The sequence below is a fragment of the Pyrus communis genome, chromosome 14, assembly GCF_041283825.1.
Source record: "Pyrus communis isolate YQ-2024b chromosome 14, ASM4128382v1, whole genome shotgun sequence".
Taxonomy (NCBI): domain Eukaryota; kingdom Viridiplantae; phylum Streptophyta; class Magnoliopsida; order Rosales; family Rosaceae; genus Pyrus; species Pyrus communis.
Genome location: NC_142578.1, coordinates 13,165,558 through 13,182,966, shown reverse-complemented (window position 1 = coordinate 13,182,966; position 17,409 = coordinate 13,165,558). Strand labels below are relative to the sequence as shown.

Below are 17,409 nucleotides of genomic sequence, written 5' to 3'. Positions count from 1 at the left end.
ATTTATGTTATAAATTGAGTATTAACTAGTTCAACGAATATGTTAAATTGACACTCTTCCCAGCCTAATAGTGAAGTGCTTGTGCATTAGACCTCTTCGTCTTGCGTTCGAAGGTGGTGTGTGTGCTTCTGCTGTTGCCTTTGAATGTGATTAACAAAACATGATTTTTTATATTTTTAAAATGTAATCATGTCGGATTGGTATAAAAAATTTGACAATAATATAATACTATATTAGTTCTTGATGTCGGCTATAGCCGTTAGGATTTGCTATAAAAAAATTTCAAAAAATAATATAATATTATATTAGGTATTTATGTTGCCTACATCCGTTAGTATTCGCTAAAATCATTTAAAAAATAAATTTGGTGGAGTTAAGGGGCCCGCTGCAGTATTCATGTCAGAAAGTAGTGAACTAATGTTGGTTAGATCCAACAACAGTGTTTTGTTATCCGACGCTATTTTAACATGTTGTCGGAAATATTTTATCCGACACTAATTGTATAAAACCACCACCACTCTCCGACACATTAAGTCAATTTTGTGGTAGTGTTTGGTTGTGAATGATTTTGAGCTTTTTTTGTATGCCTCACGTCACATATTCATTCGAGTTTAAATCTTTTGCACTCGTTTTATGCGTTCTATGGATTCTAACATTAATTTACATGTGTTATGTTTATTGATGTAGGATAAGATTGATTGACACAACACAAAGCTAGTAAGGATTACAGGCGTAAATACTTGAATAATAAATTCTAGAGTCCACTAGTTTGATAGAAATCCTAAAGAATAATTTAATTAATTGATTGAAAGATGTAATTAATTGATTGAAAGATGTTGAATAAAGTTGAAACATCCAACGAACACCTTGGGATAACTCAAAAGCCTTAGGATATTAAAGGACACTAAAACATCATTAATCAAAGGGAAATTGAAAAGTCCACAATTTATTACAGACTTTAAAATGATTCTTTTTCTTTACTTTGCCTCGTAAAAATTCACCCCAATCTTTCAAAAATTAAAAGAAGAATTTTATTCTTCAAGGAGTTCCTTTCAAGTGGAGGTGACCTGGCATTCCGTGATCGTATCATTTTCGTGTCATACCTGATATATTAACGAGTCGTGTCGTGTAACATCCGTTAAAATAAACGGGTAAAATGACCTGACCCAAAATCGATCCGATAATATTAACAGGTAATATGATCCGACCCGTTAAGGAAAATATATTTTAAACCAATAAATAATCAAATGAAAAACATAATATTAAATAAGTATATACATACCATATTGTGACATCCCACATCACCCAGATGAGTGATTCTTAAATGTATATTCCCATCCCTACCCAATGCGAGGCCTTTTGGGAGCTCACTGGCTTCGGATTCCGTAGGAACTCTGAAGTTAAGCGAGAAGGGGGCTAGAGCAATCCCATGATGGGTGACCCATTGGGAAGTTGCTCGTGAGTTCCCAAAAACAAAACCGTGAGGGAATGGTAAGCCCAAAGCGGACAATATCGTGCTACGGTGGTGGAGCGGGCCCGGGAAGTGATCCACCCGGGGTTGGGATGTGACATCCCACATCGCCCAAGGGAGTGATCCTTAAATGTATATTCCCATCCCTACCCAACACGAGGCCTTTTGGGAGCTCACTGGCTTCGGGTTCCATGGGAACTCCGAAGTTAAGCGAGTAGCATGCGAGAGCAATCCCATGATGGGTGACCCACTGGGAAGTTGCTCGTGAGTTCCCAAAAATAAAACCGTAAGGGAATGGTAAGCCCAAAGCGGACAATATTGTGCTACGGTGGTGGAGCGGGCCCGAGAAGTGATCCACCCGGGGCTGGGATGTGACATCCCACATCGCCCAAGGGAGTGATCCTTAAATGTATATTCCCATCCCTACCCAACACGAGGCCTTTTGGGAGCTCACTGGCTTCGGGTTCCATGGGAACTCCGAAGTTAAGCGAGTAGCACGCGAGAGCAATCCCATGATGGGTGACCCACTGGGAAGTTGCTCGTGAGTTCCCAAAAACAAAACCGTAAGGGAATGGTAAGCCCAAAGCGGACAATATTGTGCTACGGTGATGGAGCGGGCCCAGGAAGTGATCCGCCCCGGACCGGGATGTGACAATATTGTCACATAAAAACACATTTTTCTTTTAAGTATATTTTCGCTTACCAAAATTGATTGCTCTAACCTTTTTATTTGCAAGACTCGTATTTGTATTGTCTATACTTTTGCTTCCAAGATCTCGTTTTGTTCCTATTATAATCTCCACGGACTCCTCATCACTAAGGTTTATTGAATCTGAATCTCTAGTATCCATTGCTTCTGAAACAAAATGGGTATAAATTAATTAATAGCTTAATTAATTAAGTAAAGTCTTTAATAGTTTTAAATTAACGTAGAAGTGTAAAAAATATAGAAAATATATATAAACACTCGTAATGACAAACATTACAACTTTCATGAAGAGCTTAACAACGAAATTCGCCACTATAATCATATAAATCATAAATCAAAATTTAACCGTTGATTGTTGTTTACATTTACGCTTCATTGTTCTCATCAAATTTTGTTTTTTTTTTTTTTTTCAGATTTTCTTTTTTGAAAACATGCTCTATTAGAGGATGCAGGAAGATGAACGGTTTGGATCGTTGATATTATATTCAGAGTTTTATGGTCAGTGAATGTCACAGCCCGGATCACTTCCCAGGCCCGCTCCACCACTGTAGCACGATATTGTCCGCTTTGGGCTTACCATTCCCTCACGGTTTTGTTTTTGGGAACTCACGAGTAACTTCCCAGTGGGTCACCCATCATGGGATTGCTTTAGCCCCCTTCTCGCTTAACTTCGGAGTTCCTACTGAACCCGAAACCAGTGAGCTCCCAAAAGGGCTCGTGCTAGGTAGGAATGAGAATATACATTTAAGGATCACACCCCTGGGCTATGTGGGATATGACAATCCACCCCCCTTAGGGGCCCGACGTCCTCGTTGGCACACACGCGACCAGAGTTAGGCTCTGATACCAATTGTCAAATCCCGGCCCGGGACGGATCACTTCCCAGGTCCGCTCCACCACCGTAGCACGATATTATCCGCTTTGGGCTTACCATTCCCTCACGGTTTTGTTTTTGGGAACTCACGAGCAACTTCCCAGTGGGTCACCCATCATAGGATTGCTCTAGCCCCCTTCTCGGTTAACTTCGGAGTTCCTACGGAATTCGAAGCTAGTGAGCTCCCAAAAGGCCTCATGCTAGGTAGGGATGGGAATATACATTTAAGGATCACACCCTTGGGCGATGTGTCGGCCCGGGGCGGATCACTTCCCGGGCCCGTTCCACCACCGTAGCACGATATTGTCCGCTTTGGGCTTACCATTCCCTCACGGTTTTATTTTTGGGAACTCACGAGCAACTTCCCAGTGGGTCACCCATCATGGGATTGCTCTAGCCCCGTTCTCGCTTAACTTCGGAGTTCCTATGGAACCCGAAGCCAGTGAGCTCCCAAAAGGCCTCTTGCTAGGTAGGGATGGGAATATACATTTAAGGATCACACCCCTGGGCGATGTGGGATGTGACAGTGAAAATATGGATTGATGTTTATAAAGTTTCTACAAACTATATGACATCGACTCATATTTCAGTTAATCGTAAATATTGAAATGTGATATCAAAGATTTGAACCGTTCATCTTCTTACATCTGCCAGATGATCGTGTTTTCAAAAAAAGAATATTTAAAAAATGAAATTCAGTAAGAAAAATAAAGCGTAAATGACAATCGGCGGTTAAATATAAATTTAAGGTTTATGGATTATAGTGTTGGATTAGAAGCTGACCCTTTCATGAAAGTTGTAAAGTTTGTCACTATGAGTGATTGTGTGTGTGTATATATATTTACATTTTTTACACTTCTACAATAATTATTACTAATTTTTCCCTCAAATAAAAAACATTATTCATGAGGGTTTGGAGGATTTTAAAAATCTAAACGATTATGTAAGTGTAACCATTATCTACTCATGCAGGAATAATGATGAATCACGAGTGTTTATATATTCTTTCACATTTTTGTACTTGTATGTATGTCTTCTTAATTCTTGCCTACACAAATACTCTACTAGTTTATTTTAATTTTGGACAACAACATGTTAAGTAAAATTTAGCCTAGTAATGATAATAAGGAACTCTCATATAAAAATAAATAATGACTAAATTTTTTTTTAAACTTATATAGAATAATAATACAAAACTATATATTTAATATACAATATATTGTATGTGACATTCCACATCGCCCAAGGGTGTGATCCTTATATGTATATTCCCATTTCTACCTAGCACGAGGCCTTTTGGGAGCTCACTGGCTTCGGGTTCCATGGGAACTCCGAAGTTAAGCGAGTAGAGCTAGAGCAATCCCATGATGGGTGACCCACTGGGAAGTTGCTCGTGACTTCCCAAAAACAAAACCGTGAGGGAATAGTAAGTCCAAAGCGAACAATATCGTGCTTCGGTGGTGGAGCGGGCCCGGGAAATGATCCACCCCGGGCCAAGATGTGACATTGTATATATTAATATGGCTATTGTATTTTATAATAAATCTTTTAGTAATTAAATTTTAAAAATATCAAATAATTTTTTTCTTAACGGGTCGACACGGGTTACCCACGTGTATACCCGTTAAGAACCCATTAATAACGGATCATTAATGGGTCACCTGATAATGACCTGAGTAGTTATCGTGTTAACCCGAAACCCGTTATTTTCGTGTCGTATCAAAAACTGCTGGGTCTAGAGGTGATTGATGTAGGACAATTTGGACGAAGAAAAAGAAGTTGATCCTATAAAGGTTGAAGAAGATATTATGAAATTAAGTTAAAATCCCACAAGAATACATCTATGAAAATATTAAGATTGACATGTTTGTAGATGATAAAGTTGTTATGGTAAAGGCCCAACGGGTGGTGTGGAATTAAATTGTAAGATTGGGGAAACAAGTGAATTTGGAGCTTAAGAAATTCAACCAAGAATAGGTTAGAATATCAAGTTGCATAGTCTATTTTTTATATGGTATTAGTTCATTTGTGATTCCAACCAATTATCAAGAATAGGGTTCCTCGGAAAAGAATTTACTCACTCATCAAGATTCATATCAACCCTTTTTCAAGATGAACTCGAGGGCGAGTTATTTACAACTGAAGTTGACTGATGTAGGATAAGATTGGGTGAATTTCTACATGGAAAAGTGAAAAATAAAAAATAAAAAAAAACAAAAAGGAAAGGGTTTTAAAGTCTGTTAAAAATTGTGGACTTATTTTTGTTTGATTAATGTCATTTTAGTGTCCCTTAATTTCCTAAGGCTTTTGGGTTGTCTCAAGTGTTTAAAACAACTTTATTTAAGTTGTTGGATGTTTCAATTGTAATCATCTTTCAATCAATTAACCAAATTATACTTTTGAATTTCTATCAAACTAGTGGCCTCTAGAATTTTATTCTTCAAGGATTTACGCTTGAAATCCTTACTAGTTTTGTGCTGCGTCATTTATGGAAACATAGTTAAAGAGGGTTAAGCTATGGATGTTAGGGTCCAAAAATCTCACATGCAAGTTCAATTGCATCTTAAGGTCCAATTATTGCAAATACGTCATAAGTCGAGCCTAAATTCATGCAAAAGAGCGAAACGAGAGGTATGCGTATGTACAATCACGCCACACAAATAAAATAATAATACAAATTGGATGTTTGTATAAATGTGCCAAGCCCATGCAAACCATCTATGTATTTATTGTGTCAAGCCATATTGTAATATTAACGTTATAATAAACTACGACAATCTACCTACATGCTTAAATGGGCCCAAGCCACATAACGGGGCTTGCCAAGTGGATTGTGATGTCAATGATTAAGGAAGTTCATTAGGCCTACATAGATTTGGGGTTGTGGAATATTATTGGGTTGCTTGGAAGCACCAAAAACCCAAGCCCATAGTTCTAATTCGATGCGGGAAAGTTTGAGAGAGCAAAGCCCCATCATCCTTTTCCTTATAAATCAAATAGGACACTTAGGAAACAACCAAAATCCAAAGTTGAGCCATCCAAATCCAAAATGAGATTGCATTTTGATCTAGAGTCGCGCGCCTCATTATTTAAGTAGAGAAAGAATCTTTCCCTTCCAAGCTTATATAGGAAAACAAGAGAGAAAATAGAGAAGATCGTTGTCAAAGATGGAATCTATGGAACGGTGCAAGAAGAAGGAACTCTATGTAGAGTGTTTAACCTAGGTTTGCAATGCTATCAGCCTCCTGTAACACTATACCAAAAGAGGGCTTTATGACTCCGACCATGGAAAGAGAAAGAGATGATTGAGTAAAAAGGGAAGAAGAGAGGAAACCAAGGGATTTCCTAGCTGGAACTTGTATGAATCCTTACATCTATAAATTAAAGAGGTTAGTACGTTAAAAACAACAAGAAGGAGAGAAGAGAACACACCAACCAGAGCAAGCCTTCTTTAAGTGTAGGAAACCCTAGTTCTTAAAGGATAAGCTTTCCTTTCATCCTAAGTTTTCCTACAAGCTTTCTTAGTTCCTGTAAAACTGCCAAAACATTAGAAACCCTAGAATAGTCATCCTTAATCATGCAAGCAAGCACATGCTCTCTGTGTGTCTCTCTCACTAAACCAGTGAACTTTTAACTTTCACCTCACGCTTCACTCAGACAACTTACATTTTATTGTAATTATTCCTTGTTAAAATGGAGTCATTCAGTCAACTGAATGCTTCCTAAGACACGCTAATTGTTTCAAAGTATTTCAAGACTTGGTAGTGGAAACGAACTAGGGGAGTTGAGTGTTTTCCTCCTAGGCTCAAATCCAACTCGATCAAAAGATCCCTCACAATAGACGTGTCAATCAGTAATAGAAGCCACAGAGAGGCCCACACGTAAAATGGGTGCATAAGATTTGAACTCTATTCATTCACATGTAGAATGTTTTGCACAGCAAGACACTGACATGTTGTAGTGATTTTTTAGTATGTCCGAAACATAAGATGATGCACCACATGTAATAATCGATATAGAGAAAAACTAAAAAAATTATTATTTTTTCACTTATATTATAGCACGTGGTATATAAGCTTGTGCACCAAATATATGAAAAAATCTCTTCACATGGATATCAACATTTTTGCATTCAAATGTTTTTAATCAGTGGTAGGCAAAAAGTAGAATGTTGTTTTCACGGCAAAAGCACTCTCTGCCCACATGGGAGACCCAACATGTCGTTATCATGTCTCTTTTGATTTAACGTAGAAGTTCATGAAACTTGTCCTCAAATCTAATTTGTATTCTTAAAACAGAGTTTGTTCAAAGGATAAAACTGCACATAATTATCAATATGATATTCTTCATACATCCATGTTCCTTATGTAGTTTAGGGAAAAAAAATATCATACTCTTGTTAAGCTAGTTATCGAACTCAGTTTTGATCAAAATTTTCCTTCAAATTCCCTCCAATTTGGACAAGTGCGTGTGTAAATATGGCTTAATTAAATAGCTTGAATAACTTAAGAGATCTTAGGTTCGATTTTCGTTAAAGACGAATTTGAATCACATTATTGCTAACCCATTGTGAGGGCTCATTCCTCACCTCCTTAGTGTAGCCAATATCGTTTGTCAAAAAATAAAATAAAATAAAACAACTTGAATTTAGCCTCATGATATATTTTACCCCGACTCGCATTAGAACAAAATTAGATAAGTGATGGATAAAAAGTTTGATTTGCATCCAAATTAGCAATGTGACTAAGATTGACGTATGACGCATACCAAATTATTAGAATTATTAATTTGTACAAGTTAGCCTCATTATAATATCATAATGATTAGATAATATACGCGTCTCCTCCATTACAAACACCGTATCTTTACTCTATTGAAAAATTCAACTTCTTAATCTCCATTTCAAGATCACCCATACAAAAAATATTCAAATTGGAGATTGTTCACACATGTATCAACAAAATAGATTGTTTGGTTTGGTCATCTAAATGAATATGTTACTTAGTACTCGGATAGTCAATTTGTTCTATATATATAAATGCATAAACGAACTTCAAGTCAAATAATTTTTTTTACGGATAATATTGAAATGAAGATTACGATATTTAACGATTATAAAAACGTTGAAAAGTAAAACATTGTGGGATTTATATTTCAATAATCCCAATATCAAGATTGGAATTCAGTACATGAATCACATTAAAATGAATATTTCAGAGACAAGTGTTTTGCCAGCACAAGAATTAGGTGCCTATTCCATCCACCTCTCCTCCCGTTCACAAATAATACGTTTGTAAGTCGAGCCTGAAGCAATCACACCTTGCCAGAAATTCCACAGCCGAACAAGAAATCTGATCAAAAGTCATATTCCGTAGACAAAAATTACACTACAGCTCTACCTGGATGAACTACTTATGGCTGCCCTCGAGGGTTTACTACTAGATGGGACATCTTTGACCGGTTTAGAATCGGAATTAATGGCAATATTTGCCAATCCAACTTCCATTGCCTCCCTTTCGTTTTTTTCCCTCTGGTTTTCTTCAGTCGTGTCACTGTCCACTCCTTGCTTTTTATCAGAAGCTATAGATGGTTCCAATAGTCGAGGACCTGCACTGATCCATGGATGAAGAAGGCACTGTGCAGCAGTAGGCCGTTTCTCAGGGACAAAGTCGAGGATGGGAACGAGAAAGTCAGCCAATTCACTTGCATCTTTCTCGCTGAATTCATACTTTTCTACCAGAACCTTATTCAGGGGCCAAAAGCGCAAGCGGCGAATGTGCCTCAAATCACCATATCTATTAAAGTAATCTCTGGAATATCGACCACCTAAGGCAATCTGCAGTTTACAAATTTAAGTTAGATGAAGTTCAGTTTAATTTCGATAGTGGGCTTTACAAATTTCTCACCTTTCGTGGCATCATTCCAAGAAGCTCCATCATCAATGCTAAGTGATCCTGAAAAAATCGAGATAAGATTACTAGGTAATACAATATAGACAAAGTAGAACGCATCAGCACAGGTTCAAATGCTTGAGATCATTGAAGAAGTCAATAAAAGGACTCACAGAAAAATCAATAAGAAAGTACAAAAGAGTACTCTATTTAATGAAAAACACTGAAAATATTCAGCTAAATGTTTAAGGACCAACAGTCAACCAAGGCATGTAGAGAAAAATACTAAATGTAATCTATCGACAACGGTCAGCAGATACTGCTGAGTCACTATATGTATATGGTCAGCCAAGTTTTATTGGAGCTCATACTCTATATTCATATGTAGAGATTCTCAATAACCGCTAACAGTGCACTTCCTATGGTTATTTCTACCGATGCCAATAGGAAGTTTTTAATGTAGCAATCAAAACTATGGGTGCATGATTATGTGAACAGAAAACACACTTATAGATGAACAGTTCCATATTAATAGCCCTACTAAAAATGTCTGAATACATATAGTAGGTTGATTGTATTGGAAAGGAGTATTAAAATGTTAACAATGGTACAACTCTCTGTCCATTAAAACAAAATCATGACGAGCACTCAGTCAGTCATACATTCTTTTCGAATGAATCCTTTTCCTACCCGTGTTCTTCAAAAACTCTGTTTCCAAAAAATTATCTCAGTCACAAAACATGTTCATTTGTGTACCTTATTCTTGCCAACTGTATCATCAATATCTTATTAACTGCAACTACGCATTACCAGCTGTTTTCAGTATATTAGATGTATTTATTCAAACATATGGGAGCAGGGGCAGGGGAATAAGAGTAAAATTGACTTGTCAATTTCTAAAGATGAATATTGGACGTTTTAATGGAATCATGATACGAACTGTTCCTTGTGTAAGCGTGATAGCGAGAGTGCTCATAAACAGAGTCAAGCAACAACTGAAAATTATAGTCTATGGATACATCCATACCTCATCCCTGTCAAAGTTGTCACCACTGTGGGGATCAAAGAGCACATCACCAGTTGCAAGCTCAAAACAAATGCATGCAAAAGACCAAAGATCTGCGGAGGTAGAATATTTTGAGCCGAGGATCACCTCTGGGCACCTATACTGTCTTGTTTGGATATCGTTTGTGAACTGTTTGTACGTCCAACATGCATTACCAAAATCAACCAATTTGCACTTCAGGTCAATTGATGCCAACAACTTCCGCCTTGTGGTGCGATTGCCTCTCTTAGTACCCTGACTTCCTGGACGAGATCCATTTGGTCCATCAGCATCTGATGATCTATCCGCTTTGACAGAACTAGTAGTCTGCTCTTCAACAGAACACACATTCAATCTTGTGTTAAGAGATGCCTCTACCTTGGCGGATGTTTCTACATCAGCATCAGCTTCATCTCTATCCGCGCACTCTTGAGCTGCACGCTTTGCCTTTCTTCTAATCTTTTTCTTCTGGTTCCGAGACACATCCCCATTTAATGCTTTTGCATACCCCGACTCCGACGCATCCTTGTCTTTACCACTTGGAAGAATAAGAGGTGCTCTTGAATTTGTCGGATCCTTGAGATGGTCTATCATTGACATCAACAAGATATTCTCCGGCTTCAAATCAGTGTGTATAATGGAGAGCTGTCTGTGCAAATAATCCAATCCAACCAAAACATGATAACAAATCTCCTTAACCATACGTAATGGCACTCCCCGGTAATCACTGTACTTAATAAGCGTCAACAGATTATCACCCAAGTACTCGAAAACCATACAAACATGTTGCCCATTTGGTCCCGAATGCTTAAAATGGTCCAGAAGCTTCACCACGCATTTTTTATCATCCGGGTCTCCCTCTGCAATCTGTTTCAAGATGGTTATCTCATCCATGGCCGCCTCGGTATAGTGGTCAGCACTCTTTTGCACTTTCAGAGCAACAAACCTCTGTCATTTTTGTGCAATTCAACACCCACCCAACAACAACAAAAAAACCCATCATTAATCCTCCATTAATTTACTTCAAACTGAGCATCTCAAAGATTAAAGAAACCAAGAACAAGAAGAAAATTTCAATTATTTTCCCTACATTTTCAAAATCCTAATAGCTATAACCTCAGATCAAAAAGCAATAAAACGCAGTGTCGTAAAAAGCGAGGAGAGGGAGAGAGTAGTACAGAGTGTTGGGTGTCCCAGGCGAGCCAGACGGTGGAGAAATGGCCCCAACCGAGCTTGGTCTGAACGACATACCGTCCGCTCTTGAAAGTGTCGCCGATTCGAACGGCGTGGTAGCCGCCGCGCCGGTAGTCTTCAGTGCCTTCGTCCTCCGACGTGTAGTCGCTGCTCTGACTCCGATCGTCGTCCTGGTTATCCCCCATGTTGTTCCTCTTCCAACTCGCCCGATCCACTACAAAATCCGATCTTTCTAGGGTTTTTGGGTTCCCAAGTGGAAATTGCGATTTGGGTAATGGTGAAATTTGAAATATATTTACTTACATATATAAAAATATAAAAGGGTTTGTCTAGATTACTGAGCCAAGAGAGTTTGATGGTCTTCACAGTTTTTGTCAAGTGGTGGAGGGTTTACAACTTTATAAGAAAAGAAAAATGGAAATTTAAAAGCAAAAAAATATGAGAAATTAAAAGAAAAAAAAAGTGAAAATTGGGTTTTGGATCACCTCTGCCATCGTCGTCCGGATCTTCTTGAGGTTCAGTGAGATGTCATCGTCGTCCTCGTCATTTTTCAGTTATAATCATCATCCATCTCACCTTTACCATCTTCTTTTTCCTTTTTTTTTTTTTTTCATAAATATAAGTTTTGATTTTTTAGATTATTAGTTTTGTTTTTTAGTATCCAAAAATCTTATTGGACCAACAAAAAAAAAAAATTAGAAAATATGTATCTTTGGTTTAAAAGTCAAATCAATATTGAATTATTTCAATTTGTTGATAAATTAAATAAACAGCTATGATAACCTCCTCCTGTTGTGGCTTATTTTAATCTGACAGGGGAGAGGGGTCGCGGCATAAAGAGATAATAAAGAAGGAGATGTGTTCATAGTGTTGCGTAGATGATGTGTTATTCATCATACGTGCCTTTATTTATAGTAATAAGGGAGGGAATAATCTTTCTTTTCCAAGGAATACAAATTTTAATAGGGAAGAATAACTAGTATCAAATCTAATTTGGGATTTATATAATCACACTTAAATACATAGTTTGTAACACTTCCCTTGAGTGTGTAAATACTCAAGTAAATTCGGTATCATGTAGAGTTGAGGAAGTCGACTCATAGGCACTGATTCTATGAACAAGCTTGTCTTGAATAAGGTATGAACTTGCATAAGGAACTAAGTCTCACAAAAAACCTATGGCTATGGTAAAAACCCAAATAGGGACAAAATATATAGCCTAAAGAAAAATGCGTTAGAAATACAAAGTCAAATGAAACGTTTACGGGACGTCATCAGAGATATGATCCACCCAAGCCTCGTCAAAACCTCATTAGGTAGCAAAAACCCAATGGAAAAAATGCTCCTAATTGTAGGGAAAAAGAGTATATTAAAATCAAGCAACTATACTTAAGGATACTCCCCCTAAGTTTGATACAATGTCAAAGAGAACTAACAATGTTACAACTCAGAAAGTTTACGCATACCAATTCTTTGAACAAGCTTCAGAAACGTCGCCTTTGGTAGTGATTTGGTAAAGAGGTCGGCCAAATTGTCTTGTGAACGGATTTGCGTGACTTCAATCTTCTGATGCTCTTGTTGTTTATGTGAGAAGAAGAACTTCGACACAGTGTGCTTGATGTTGTCTCCTTTGATGTAACCCTTCTTGAGTTGTTCGATGCATACTAAGTTGTCTTTATAGATCGTTGTCGGGACGTCAATAACGAGTTAAAGATCACAGGAGCTTCGAAATAGGCCCATAACTGCTCTCAGCCAGAAGCATTTTCGAGTTGCTTCATGTAAGGCGAGAATTTCAGCACGGTTAGACGAAGTGGCAACTAAGGTTTGTTTAGTTGACCTCCAAGAGATTGTGGTGCTTCTAACGGTAAAGACATAGCCCATTTATGTTAGAAATGTGCCCTAAAGCCAATCATATGATGATACTTTACGAACATTTCACATGTTAAACTAATCTAGTTTAATATAAAGGGCAAAAGTTATTGTTTAAAGCCATCTCATATAAATGTTATATGCTTAAATGATAAGTCCAAGGAATATGTAATTGGGAGAATGTGATCTAAAGAAGTTAGATTCATGAGACCATTCTCTTTCGAATACATATCCTAAACGTTCCTGATAATAAGATTGCCAATTGGGCATTGACAGTCCGTTAAGATCAGTATAAGTTATATCTTCTCTTAAAGAAAGTGACTGGTCTCGAGTCATTGGTGTGACTGACACAAAGACAAGCATGTAGGTGCTCAATATAGAATGAGTCCACTGAATGCGATCAACAAGGAGTTCTCATACTCATGTCAAATGAGAACTCATGGTTGGGATAATGCAAAGTAGTCATTTGACCTGAGACATCATAGTTGTCTTATGGTTAGGTACTTGATCTTTGACTATGTCAAAGTCACTCCATCATAGGGTGTCCACGGCATAGTTGGGGTTAAGCCACTTCTATGGAGGCAAGTGAATGTGCAACAAGGGATCTCTAACCTTCAAACCGTTTGAGGGAGAATACTCTATGATATGATTAAAAATCTTTTTCCAGGGTATGAATGAGATTTAGGAAGTCGTTCCAAATCACATTCAAGGTAATCATATAAGTAAAAGAATCACATTGGATGGTAAACATGAATAAACTATCAAACCAAACAATGTGGTCAAGAGTATTGTATTAGAGAAAGACCGTATTGCATTGTAATCCTAAACTGAATAGGTTCTCCACCTCTTCTGATTAGCTTGGGTAGCCATGACATACTGCTAGGTGTCGCTCATAGTTTGTGGAAGCCCTAAAGGTGTTTAATCACTAAAGGGAGAATTGAAAGTAAGTTTCAATTGACAATCGATTTGAAGAGTTCTAATCGCCCAGTGCCTCGTTAAAAGGAACCTAATGGATCGTACACCGAGTAAGGTAGATATTGAAGAAACAACGGAAATGAGTAAGGATAATTAAATGGTTTAATTATTTATGGCTAGGATTAATTAATATGTTAATTAATCAAACGAATAAGTTCGTATTAGATCTCGGGTTAGTTTTGAGCCTCAAGGTCCAATGAGATTTGAATGTTAAGCCTAATAACTCAAGTTGTATGACAACTTGAAAACACAAAGGGCTTCAAAGCCCAATTAACCTACAATGGGCGGCCATATTGGTGAGGGTAGCAAACTTGTATTAATTGCAAGTTTGCCACTCCATTGTGAGGTGATATAAAAGGAACTTTATAACCATTTCATCATTAGGGTTTTTCTAAGGGAAGATAAGAGAACAAAAAGCTTTCTCTTCTCTAATGAAGGTCGGCCACCCTAGAGGAACATAGCTAGCAATCTTCCCTCCTCTAGGTCACTCATCTCTTCATCAATGCTCTCCTTGGTGTGGAGACTTAGAGGTTCTCTATTTTGGGAACTTGGAGAATCCATCCAAGAAATCATGGAGCCAAGAAGCAAAGTTCCTCCATCCACATCCATGGAGTCAAGGAGCAAGGATACTAAGGAAATAATGCCCTCACATTTTGCTAACCAAAGAGGTGCTTCAAAGGTATAAAGTTTCTCAACTCACTTTGTTTTGAGTTGAGTATTGGTTTACCACAATTACTAGGCCTTGAATTTCATGGGTAAACTTTTGTTTTCGAGTGCATACAAGCATGATTCCGCCTTTTAATTGTTAATAACAAGCATAGATGTTGCTCAAATGAACTAGTTTTCACAAATATTTCCTTCAGTTTGAGAGCGCGCCTTGTGCGAATTAGATAATTATCCTACGTCGGCATAACCAACAAGGTGAAAATCGACTCGAGATAAGAAGGGTGCGACATCACTCGATGATCTGTAGCGATAAAACAAGCCGAGGTCTATAGTACCCTTAAGGTAACAGAAGCTGTCTTTAACACCAGTCCAGTGTATGCGTGTCGTTGTATTACTGTATCTTGCGAAAAGATTAACAGCAAAGAAGATATCGGGTCCAGTGCATTAAGCTAAGTATAATAAAGCATCTATCGCATTTAGATAAGGAATTTTAGGCTCCAAATTCTCTTCATCATCCTCCTTTTGATGGGATCTCATTTTGCTATTAGCGATCGAACGACTATAGGAGTACCCGAAGGCTTCACTTTATCCTCGTTAAAGCGGCACAACATCTTTTGGATGTAGTTCGATTGATGTACTAAGATTTCATCTGAACAATGCTCTATCTCGAGACCAAGACAATATCGAGTCTTTCTTAGATCTTTTATCTCAAATTCCGACTTCAAATGTGCGATAATTCTCGCGAGCTTTTCAGGAGTTCCAATGAAGTTCATGTTGCCATAAACTGCAACAATCGTAAATCGGAATGTGACTTCTTAATGAACATGCAAGGGTATAGTTCGTTGTTCATATATCATTAACTAGTCAAATATTCACTCAGACGGTTATACCACATTCTTCTGGATTGCTTTAAATTAGACTGAGCGGTGCAAGGATCTAAATAAGACAAAGTGGGAGTTATCCACGATAATTCACGTCGTTTTTCAGGAACGTTGACATTCTTATCTCCCCCTAGCGACGGGAAGACTGTCTCGTAGAAGTGACAATCTGCGAAACAAGCGGTAAACAGATCGCCTGTCAAAGGTTCTAAGTAATGAATAATTAAAGGATAATCATATCCGACATAGATTCTTATCCTTCGCTGAGGCCCTATTTTTGTATGTAACAGCAATGAAATTGGCATATAGATCGTACAACAAAAAACAAATGCGATATTCTTTAGTGTATGCTTTTTGCAGACGATATAGTGTTGATAGATGAAACTCAGGAAGGGGTAAATGCGAAGCTTAACCTTTGGAGAGAAGTGTTAGAATCTAAGGGTCTTCGCCTAAGCCGATCAAAGACAAAATATATGGAGTGCAAGTTCAGTGCAAATGGAGGCCAAAATGAGTTAGGGGTGAGGATTGGAGATCAAGAAGTACCAAAGAGCGACCGCTTTCGCTACCTAGGATCTATCTTGCAAAAGAATGGAGAATTAGATGGAGACCTCAACCATAGAATACAAGTTGGATGGATGAAGTGGAAGAGTGCATTCGACGTGTTGTGTGACCGCCATATGCCACTAAAGCTCAAGGGAAAATTTTATTGGACGGTAATAAGGCCGGTGATGCTGTATGGCACGGAATGTTGGGCAGTGAAGCATCAATGCATAGGCGCAAGTGGAATTGAAATTGAAGTTACAGTTAAAATTTTATGGAAATCCGGACGTGAGGGTACTTTTAGGAATTTCGTATTTTTGAATTTTGATCCTTGATTGTTTTAATACTTCCTTGTGGGATATTTTATTATTTTAACAAATTTTCTGGTTGTGAGACCCACACCCACACTAAACTCTCCCCTATTTTCCTGCCACGTGTCTTTCTTCCCATCTCTTTAGACTCTCAAACCCTTTCCATTTCTCACCTAACTCTATCGCTCTCTCCATTTCCTTCCTCTACAATTGCAGACACCAAGACCCACACAACTCGCCACTCCGGCGAACTCCACGGCCACCAATGACCATCACTTCGCCGTGCACACCCCCTTTCCTCCTCATCTCAAACGCCAGACTCTCTCTCTTTGTGCTCTTTGCACAAGATCACTGATGAGTTCCTCGACCACAGCACCTTGGTCATAAACCCCCTCTATAAGTTCTAGGAACCCAGAAATGAAGGAAACTGCTCCTAAATTCCCTCCCTCACCTCATTGTGCAATGCCATTGTGAGCACCATCATCTTCGACGAATCTCGCTGTTCACGCTTAGGTAAGCCTTGGGACATTCTAAACCCCTCTCCTTGCATTCTCGTGGTTTGTTATGGATCATGTTTATGTATTTTGGACAGTGGAACTACACCGAGACAACGAGGAGACATTCCTAGATGTCAACGAACCCGTGGGATGTTGCAAGCCTTTTTCAACCATTTTTCAACCACGGCAGGACCATATGTTGGTATAATTCCATTCTTCTCCTCTTAAGCTTCATTTTGGTAGGTTAAATGTGAAAAATGGTTAAGATTTGAAGCTAAATGGACTCAGGGCGTCAAAATTAGGTGAGAGACGGAGAGTGTTCAAGAGTCTAAAGAGATGGGAAGAAAGACACGTGGCAAGAGAAGAGTGGAGAGTTTGGTGTGGGCGTGGGTCCCATGACCAGAAAAATTATTTAGATAATAAAGTATCCACCAGAAAATATTAAATGACTAAATCACCCTCACGTCTGTATTTCCATAAAATTTTAAC

General features: G+C 38.2%; 1 protein-coding gene across 1 annotated transcript; it reads right to left on the bottom strand.

The window, feature by feature from the left end:
* Positions 1 to 8,177: 8,177 nt before the first annotated feature.
* Positions 8,178 to 11,804, bottom strand: LOC137712521 (uncharacterized). Its single transcript, XM_068451594.2, has 4 exons — positions 11,169 to 11,804; positions 9,973 to 10,938; positions 8,961 to 9,008; positions 8,178 to 8,890 (listed from the first exon to the last, which is right to left on the bottom strand). Exons 1-4 carry the CDS (start codon positions 11,367 to 11,369, stop codon positions 8,450 to 8,452), a joined length of 1,656 nt encoding a protein of 551 aa, XP_068307695.1. The 5' UTR covers positions 11,370 to 11,804; the 3' UTR covers positions 8,178 to 8,449.
* Positions 11,805 to 17,409: the final 5,605 nt, after the last annotated feature.